Source organism: Leptidea sinapis, chromosome 18, assembly GCF_905404315.1.
Source record: "Leptidea sinapis chromosome 18, ilLepSina1.1, whole genome shotgun sequence".
Lineage (NCBI taxonomy): Eukaryota > Metazoa > Arthropoda > Insecta > Lepidoptera > Pieridae > Leptidea > Leptidea sinapis.
Genome location: NC_066282.1, coordinates 4,782,158 through 4,791,957, shown reverse-complemented (window position 1 = coordinate 4,791,957; position 9,800 = coordinate 4,782,158). Strand labels below are relative to the sequence as shown.

The following is a 9,800-nucleotide window of genomic DNA, read 5'->3' as shown; positions in this document are numbered from 1 at the left end:
GATTATAGGCGTTAGTCATCTTATCACATATTATATCATATATTGTCCTGACAACTTTCGAACACAGCCAAACCAAAAGTTATAATCTCTCGTATGTTAACTGTCTAAATGACAATTCAAGCCCATCTGTGGATCCCATTACAGGACTTTCCACAGATCTGGGTTTGAGCGCTAATTTTTGAGACTTAAGTTTGGAAAAACTAGATGTTCTCTTAATCTAGTTAAAAATTTGTAAAACTACAGATAATTTTATAATTAAGATATATTCTTGAAATTTCTTACACTACTTACACTTTACTTGGATTGGATTGCAACTGTTCTAGGTTAAATAATATTGGTCTCCTAAAGCATAACTTTTATTCTCTCATGTATAAAAAATAAAACGATTGCTGGATGTAATATTATATTTTATTTATACAATCTAACATATATGATAAAATTAAAAAACAAATGGCATATGTTCTATACAATTATATTTCAGTACACTTGTTTTTAAACTTGGGACCAAAAAAGCACCTCTTCAAAAGTCACTTCAGTGGGTCTCATATCTCGTTAGTTAATAATACATTCCTGGCGTCAGGGACAAAGCATTTTTTGTTTACATTAATTTTAACTTATTGTCAAGCTAGCTTAAATAATGACACGTTGTAATATTCAACATGTCTTGAGTATGAAAGTATCAAAAATGAGACTCATAATTGGTACAAAAAACATTGTCTCATAAAGACTAAGATTTTGCAGAATTATGTTGATACAAAAGTTATCATTATTAATTATTCAAGATTTAGATAGAACTAGGACTTAAAAACAACGAAAAAACAAACATGTTTGGAAGAGAAATATCAAAAACCATGTTATTAAATATAGTGAAAAATGAACATATCTGCTCTATGAAGGCTATATAGTATGGATACAACTTATACATGTATGTTAACGCATCCCAGTACAGGACACTGTAATTTGGTCGTGCCAGTAGAAGGTTTTCGGACTATTATTATTATTATTAACAGCCTGTACTGTCTCACTGCTGGCAAAAGGCCTCCCTCAACACCTTCCAATTATCCCTGCATTATTTTTGGGACTAAAATTAAATTAAAAATTAATGTGGTATGGCTCGTAGCAAGAGAATACACACATTGCAAGCTTTACAATATGTAATGGTCCTCTTCTTGCAGGCGGCGCATTGGCGCTTAAGTCGGTCTGGCTTTCCGGGCTTAATAAAATCATATTGTGCACCCATCCGAGCAGCAGTACACAGCTGCTCGGATGGGTGCATTGGGTGCACGCGTTCTGCATGCTACCAACAAATCGGTAATTAACGTCTACCGGAATTTACGATGTGACAATGGCAGATTTTTGTTCAGTAAAATATATGAGTTCAGTACACATCTTTCTAAAAATTTTTTTGTACCACACTCTAGTCCGCCTTCTTTCAATGCAATGCGAGTTGCTGATCTTTGCGATCTACTCCGCCCATACATATGTTGTAGTCCTGCACGACAGTCGGCTTCAAAGTATCGCCACACCTGGTAGTTGCGAGGCGCCCTCGGGTTTAATCATTGTTGTTATTGTTAGTACAATTTCATGCAAAAAATCCAATAAAAACAAATTGTGAGTGCAAAATTAACATTTTCAGTGTGAAAAAATGTTAACAACATAGAAGTACTAAAAGCAATCAAGTAAATAAAAAACATTTTAAAAATCGATCAAAATTGATTTTTAAATTAAATTAATTCGTCATAATAACTGCCTTAGACACAGCATCCAATCACTTTTTAAAATATAGCTATATGAAAAAAAAGAGAAAAAAAAACAAATAATTTTTAATTAAAATACCAAAAGAAAATAAAAAATCCAACATGAATTTCAATAGCCTATTCCATATTATCCAACCGGAGGCCATTTTGTGATTCAAAATTCCTATCTGTGGCAAGTCCCAGAACAGGACTTTTATTTATTTATTTATTTATTTATTTATAGGACAACCAGTAGTTGTTACATTCTAATATGCTTAAAATATATCAAATATTAACAAATAATGAGTTGAATGTACAACAAATTAAGGTGTCACAACATGCACAGAAAACAATTATATAAAATAAAGCAAAAATTATAAAATCAAGATATGAATTTGAAAAGAAGGAAAAAAAAAGAAGAAGAAGAATATTAATCATATTTTGGCGCCTAACAATCTCGTAATATTTTTTTTAAAAGCAGGTAAAGAATCTTTAAAAATATCTACTTCACCACAGATGGAGTTATAAGTTCTTGATAGACGTGGTATGGGAGAAAATAGGACTTTTGAGTGTCTTGTAAATTACACGTATTTTGTAATTACTATATTGAAGTTCAATGTAATTGTGACCTAACTACAAAGATGCGTTAAGGTTTTAATAATGTTTCGACCAAATATGACAAAACGAAATCCACGTACAAATTTGTAAAGTTACTTTACTTTGGTTCTAAGGCTGTTTTTGACATTAAAAGTAAAGAATATGTCAATATGAGTAAATAAAATGAAATATTACTTACTATTCCATGATTATTCCAGTTTAAATCACTAAAACTTACTAAGTTCAGCACAAAAACAATCGTGTAATCGCGACAATCGCTGATGGAACTTGTCGCAGATTAAAACAACAAATTTCAACTTTTTTGTACCATAGACGTGCTAAATTATATATGAGAGCGAGAGTCAGTTCATTCGTATACAATTTTTCATGTGGGCAAAAGAGTAAGAACGTCAAAATATGCTCGAAACTGAACAAGGTGATCGCACCTGTGGCGGGTCCTGTGACAGGACCTTCCACAGACTGTGTCCTGTGTCCTGTAATGGGCGCGTTAACATACAAGAGGATAATGCGACACTTCTTCAATAATGAATGCGCCTTAAAAAAATTAAAAAATTAAATTCATTTTATTTTGATTACAGATGTAATAAAAATTGGTACAAAAATAAATACGAAAAACTCCGTCTGTCGCAAATACAAATAAATGAAATAACGATTTTCATAATTTCGAATAGTTAAAGATTCCTATTAGAAAAACTTAAATTTATTATTAATTTATTTTACGTAAATCAATGACGTAATATGAATTCGTAATTTTTTCCGACTTGTGAAAATCGGAAATATAATATTGCAGAGTTTTTGGGTGTTTCCAAAATTTAGAGTATCAACTTTATTTTATTGTGTTTATCCCCGCAGCAGATTTTTTGAATTTGTAGGATAATTTTTAGTTAAATCACACACGAAATGGTCACCGTGTCACGAAATGTCAGACGTGATCAAAATGAAATAAAATTGCTTCAAATTATTGTTTTGCATTTCAAAACAGACAAGGTGAGATATGTCTGCCTCTTTTCATAGCATTGCGTTTCGCGTAGGTTAGAAAGGCTAAGCCAGTGCTATACAGCTCAACTTAAGCAGGACAGACACAGTGTCTGACTTCTGAGTACTGTGAAGTATGAAGTGTCAGTGTCATCTTCTGTGGTCATCTTGTTGGTAGCTAACGTCTATAGTATAAAGTATTGTTTTTTATTTTCATGTAATTTTTAATTATATATCATATATTTAATATTAAAACTCCTACTTAATGTGTGATTACGTGTAAATTGTATTACTCAGAAAATTAGTAGCTTTCTTTGTTTTTAAATACATATAACCATAAAAGTGTTGAAAAGTAGACGTAACGTTTTGGCGGTTACAAGTTAGCGAACGCTAACAATTACGAAAATAGAACTTTCTTGTGCAATATTTGTAATAGTATTGGCGCGTAAATAGAAAACTGCTCTAAGAAATTATCTCAAGGCTTATTATAATGGTGTAGTTAAAATTGGAGAGTATCAGTGAACGGGTAATATATCCTCGAAGTTTAAATATACGATGGAAAACACAAACGTTCCTGGATTGAGGTCAAGGTCCCGGTCCAAAACACCGTTTTTACGATCTAACTGTGACCATGAGAACTGCCTGGAGGACGAGGAACCGTCCCAGCAAAAATCTGGGCGAAAGACACCCATTAAAAGGAGCACCCCAACCAAGTAAGCATTCGTTAATCATGTTGTGATGAGATACTCAATTGTTTTTATTAAATCCCTCGTTTTAATTAGACTTCTGAAAGCTTAATAATCTACCTAACATTACTAGCAGTATGTTGCAATGGGTGATGTCATTTTACAAAGGCTATGGCAAGGCCACCTATGGTGTAGATTTTAAAGATCTTTAACTCATGATGTCATTTGGCAGAAATCCTTGATTTTACATAAAACATTTAAAAATTTGACTCTGTTCAGCTATAATTAAGTCTTATTTAGAAATCAAATCAGCAACAACAGTTAATTTCATTCTTATTTGTTTGATTTATGAAGGTATTTTAATGTACTTTACACAATTTAGCATCAAAAAATGTTTATAATGTATTTTAATTAATGTAAAAAAAAACTAACTTGCTACAGGAATAATTGAAAAGAAGTCAGTATATTTTATAAGGAACATCTTATTCAATGCAGTTGATAAGGTGATAACATATTACCAGTAATATTTTTATTTTCATTGTTATTGTGCATAGTGTTTGTTTTTCAATTTTGTTAAATAGCTATAAAGTGACTATAGACTCTGTGTTGTTAAAAAATAGTTTTTAAGCCATTTATTAGTTGGGCACAGGAGAAAGAGAGGAGAAACTATTACCTTTACATATACCTTTATCTATATTTACATATACCTTTATCTATATATTTCTACACAGTTTTAGTAAAAATAAGAGGTCAACATAAATAGTACTACTTAAACTTATATAATTTGTTAAAGTGAGCAATATTATGAGAAATGGGTGCCAGTTTTCAACCTGTGCAAAGCATAGTGGGGTAGGCTGGTACTTCACACCACTGTGTGCATGTGATACTAATCTTGTTGAGTCTACCTGGTTTTTTCTGTTATAATAGGATGTTGACACAACTCTTCCATATAATATATATATCTAAACATCTTAGTTGTCCTTGGGTTTGGTACTCCCCTGTTCTTTTAACACTTGGGAAGCACAGAGCAGTATTGTGATAACTCTGGTTGTAATTGATTCACTCTACCCATTACAATGTAGTGCCGCTTAGGATTCTTGAAAAACCCAAAAATCTGAGCGGCACTACAATTGCGCTCATAGAGTAAGCTCATAGATATAAGATGTTAAGTCTCATTTGCCCAGTAATAACTTACCATCAGGTTACCCACATGTCTTTTAATCATAATGAAAGTTCATTTAATGTGTGCCTCATGGACGGAAGATTGTGATGATGTAGCTATGATTGTAATTATGTAATATTGTCAAAAGTTATCATTGAAAAAAAACCCAAAACTGTAGTGTAAACTAAGAATATATTTCAGGCAACCGCAGCAAAAATCAAAAAGACGAAGCATAGACAGATTAATTGAGGAGGCAGATGTAACTACACATGATACAAGAAATTTTAATAAAATGACAAATCGTGTGAAGACATCTGACTATTCGTCAGAGGAAAGCCCTGATCGGCTAAAAGAACATTCTAAAGAGATTTATCAAGTGAGTCATTGTTTTTACTTTTATTACTTTTGGATCAATATTTTATGTAACATTTATTTACATATCAGGTGTCAATGGCAGAAAGATTAGTTTTTTGTCTTTCATGAGGGAGGTGCAGATTAAATTCCCGCCTGCCTAATGTGTTTTCCACTTTCCAAATTCATTTGTTTGTTTATTCAACACTCTTAAAGTGACACACAGTATATATATATGTCACAGGTATATTGTCAAAGCCATGTTACATCTACTGTTTTATTATAATATCACTTGTGAAATTGTAATATACTTATATAGGCTTAGTATAGGCTTAAAAAGCATTGAACAAAAGGTGTTTACACACAAAATAGATGTTGGGTAGAGAAAATAGCCTATGATCTAGACAAACCTAACTATTAATTGTTTCCACTGTCTAATTATTACATATAAAATAATGTTGCTTTACACAAAATTAAGTGTACATTCAATTTCGAAAACAAATTTGAGTCATAACAAAGTAATTACTTTTTAAATTTTACTATTAGTCATCATAGTCGTATGTCATTAGAAATACTTGTATGATGTGGAAAAACAAATCAATTAGTAGAAAACTATATATTGAAATAAATAAATGCTAAGATAAATGCTAAAATATATTGAAATAAAATAAATGCTAAGAAATTATAAAATTCACATAAAAATAGTTAGTGACTTTTTAATTAATTTAAAATATGAGATTTCATATTTTATGTTGATAATATTAAGCCGGTTGCACACCGAAAACTAAGCTATGCCAAGCAAGCTAAGCTAGAAATAAATAGCGTGCACAGCAACAGCTAAGCCAAAGCACTGTCAGAACACTGGATAGCACTGGCAAAGGGTGTGCGGGTTAGCGGGAGGGGCTTAGCTTAGCTCGTGTAGCTGCACATCGGCATACACAACTAACTTAGCTTCTCATATTTTAGTTAGCCCACATAGCTTAGTTCGCATAGTTTGCGGTCTGCACACAAGTATGGAAAACTGTGTCAGCTATGCGAGCTAAGCTAAACTAACTTAGCTTAGCTCTTGGTCTGCAACCCATATTATGCTGTTTTTAAGTAGTGGAGGTAGGAAGTTTTTTTCATGCTTAATAAATTTTGAGATAGAAATAGATATATGATATAACTATACCTAATAGCATAATACCTAACTCAGTTTGAATTAAGCATAAAATATAATTAATTCTATACCAACTCACAAATTATATTCGTTTTTTGAATTTACATGACAACAGGGGCGAAATTGCTACATTTATTTCGTACAATTATGCGGGCATGAGTTGCATAGAAATTCGTTACTAAGGTGGTTAAGTTGACAGAGAAAATGTATGAACATTTACATTTAACTCATTCTTTTTTAATGTTTTGCTATTGAACATTTTGACCTAAAAAGTTTATAAAGTTATCCAATACGGAATAGTTGCATGAAAATCCATTTCTACCAGGTAAAAATTGGTCAGCTGTAGGTAAAAAAAATTATTGAAGTACACGTTAACTTGCGGAAATCCATAATTATCCAAATGATTTGAGTTTTCTTTTGTCTTCAAACAATTCGACACGTGTTTCGTCTCTACACGAGGCATCCTCAGGACATGTTGAGTCTCCAAAATCTGGCATGAGACTGAAGTCTATAGGTAATTTATTTAATAATACAAAATTTGTGGGTATATGAGCCTAAATCGTTAAGGTAGTCTAAGAAAGTACACTCGAGCACATGTAGGGGGCATAATAGATCCGATAAGAATGCTTCAAACCGAAATAGTTAAAAAAACAAATGCCAAACAATTTGCAGTCCAGAAATTATAATATACATAATTCCTGTATTTTTGATAGATTCATTTGTATCATGAAAGAAGAGTCACATTATTTATACAATATTTAATGCCCCATGTTCCAAGAGCAAATAGCCACCAACAATAATTTAAAAAGTTTGTATTATTGCTGCTAGTCAGTTAATGTGAATTCATCAACTTTTTTAGACATCTGTTTGTACAACAAGTTATGTAGGTCACTATTTACATACAAGGTGTGTCGCAGTACAATTCAAAATTCAAGGTTATTGTTGTACCTACGCGTCTCGTTTGCCAGCCAGTGTAATGTGGCGACGCCCTTATATGGGTCAATACAAATAACTTGTTGTCTTTTCGTCGGGGCTGGTCTCAGCAAAATCGAATAAACGAAGATGATTTTTCTTTACAAAAGATGGTATCATATTCATATATCATTCAAATGCAGAAGTGTATAATGTATAATATATTATTTCAATTGGTGTACCATGTATAAACATGAGTCTTTTTTTACCATAATCTTTATTAAAGTGAGTGAAAAACAGTTTACAATTTCGGTCTGTTTGTACACAAAATAATATGCAATTATTTGATCATCACAGAGTCGTCATTCATCTAGTCAACAGCGCTTTATCATCATATATGAAACAAAATCTTATATCTGTATTATTGAGGCTATTATAAACACAGTACGGAATCCTGTCACAATCATGTTTACATTTAACATCTTATGTCTCAAGGTGACGAGTGCTATTGTTGTGCCGCTCAGAATTTTTGGGATTTTCAAGAATCCTTAGCGGCACTGCATTGTAATGGGCAGGGCCTATCAATTACCATCAGCTGAACGTCCTGCGCGTCTCGTAGGTACCTTATTTTATTAAAATAAAAAAGGTAGATTTGAAAACTTTTACAGCATTACAAATAAACTTGGTATAAAGTTATACCTGAGAATTCATATACCACGAAAATAAAAAATGCTTAGAAATAGACGTTTACTTATGATTGGTTTATGGTGCAGGGCTGCTTGACATTCGGATAACTTCATAATTATCATGGTATTTTTGGACAATTTTTTCAACAATATAGTCAACATTATGCATATTCTTGGTACATTCTCAATTATAACTTATATACCACGTTTATTTCTAGGGCCGTTAGTGTTTCGTCAAAAATAGAAAAGATAACTATACGTCCAATTAAATAAGTATTTATAATTTCCATGCAGCATAAGAGAAAGGATTGATAACAAAGAGATACACTGTCTGAACCTACATACCTACTCAAGAAAGACTTTCATTCTTGTTTATTGTTTAAGCTTCAGTGGTAATATAATATAAATCGATAAGAAACGGTCACTCGCGTGACCTTTTATCGTGACTGTATTTTAGGGTTCCGCCACTAAATTGTATCACATTACTGCTTCACGGCAGAAATCGGCGCCCGGTGCAAAGGAGCCTGCCACTGGTGTGACGCAGTTGATGGTCCAGTGTTAAAAGCACTTGATCTAGATATATTATACATAGATACATCATTGTTCGATATGGTAATGATTATCCTGACTGCTGACATTCTTTCACAGCCCTTTTTTGCGCACACGGCACACGTTATGTTAGATGTGTAGGTTTATCGAGAACTGGCTTCATCATTTCGAATTTTTATGGCTCCGCGGGAATAGTAGATTGCTAACCGAGGGTTGAAAGAATCAATTCCCGAGGTATTTAGACGCCCGAGTGCAGCGAGGTCGGCTGTAGTCCGAGTAGGAATTGATACTTTTACCCGAGTTAAACACTCTACTTTTCATTTCGAATATGAGGAAAATAAAACTAGTTGTTTATCTAAGCACAGATTAGTATCCCGCCAATTTTAAATATGGAACTTACCGCGTAATTGTTGCGGTTTATTCCGCTCAAAGAAGAATGCGCTAAGTTCACACTTACTGTTTAGAAAGTCACATGGCTGCAGTATTTTTTTAATTAGTTTTTTTTTTACATAAATTTCTTCACAGCAGTTCTATTTTTAAAGTTCATTCCGAAACTTAGGTGGGAAGTAATTTGTATGAGTTTTTCCCTCTCTATGGAGGGAAGCAGCATTTTCCACCCAATAATCAGATCAAAACAACATTACTTTCCGAGTATGAGTAATGAAAAATATTTTTGCCGTTCACATAATATAAAGAAATGTGGCGAGACGTTTGTAACAATTTCAGAGTGACAGTTAAAAGGTCAAAGATAATTATATTTATCTAAGAAGGTATTGTCGGCAAAATACAGGATCATGACCAAAAAAAATAGGAAAACTTTACTTATGACGATGTTTAGCTCTGAGCTCAAAAATATAATTTGTGTTATTTTCGAAGTAAATCCGAGTTCGATTACATCACTTTTATCGGTTTTCTTTCGTCAACGATAACTCACGAACGAATCAACCGATTTTGACCGGCTTTGTC

General features: G+C 32.6%; 1 protein-coding gene across 3 annotated transcripts in view; it reads left to right on the top strand.

Annotated features, from left to right (window-relative positions):
• Positions 1-3,499: 3,499 nt before the first annotated feature.
• LOC126969415 (klaroid protein-like) overlaps positions 3,500-9,800 on the top strand; it is a 43,037-nt gene continuing 36,736 nt past the window's right edge. For all 3 annotated transcript variants that reach the window (XM_050814818.1, XM_050814817.1, XM_050814820.1), the window contains exons 1-2: positions 3,500-4,042; positions 5,379-5,553. In XM_050814818.1, the coding sequence (XP_050670775.1) occupies positions 3,885-4,042; positions 5,379-5,553 (333 nt within the window). In that variant the 5' untranslated portion in view covers positions 3,500-3,884. The remainder of the gene's footprint in view (positions 4,043-5,378; positions 5,554-9,800) is intronic.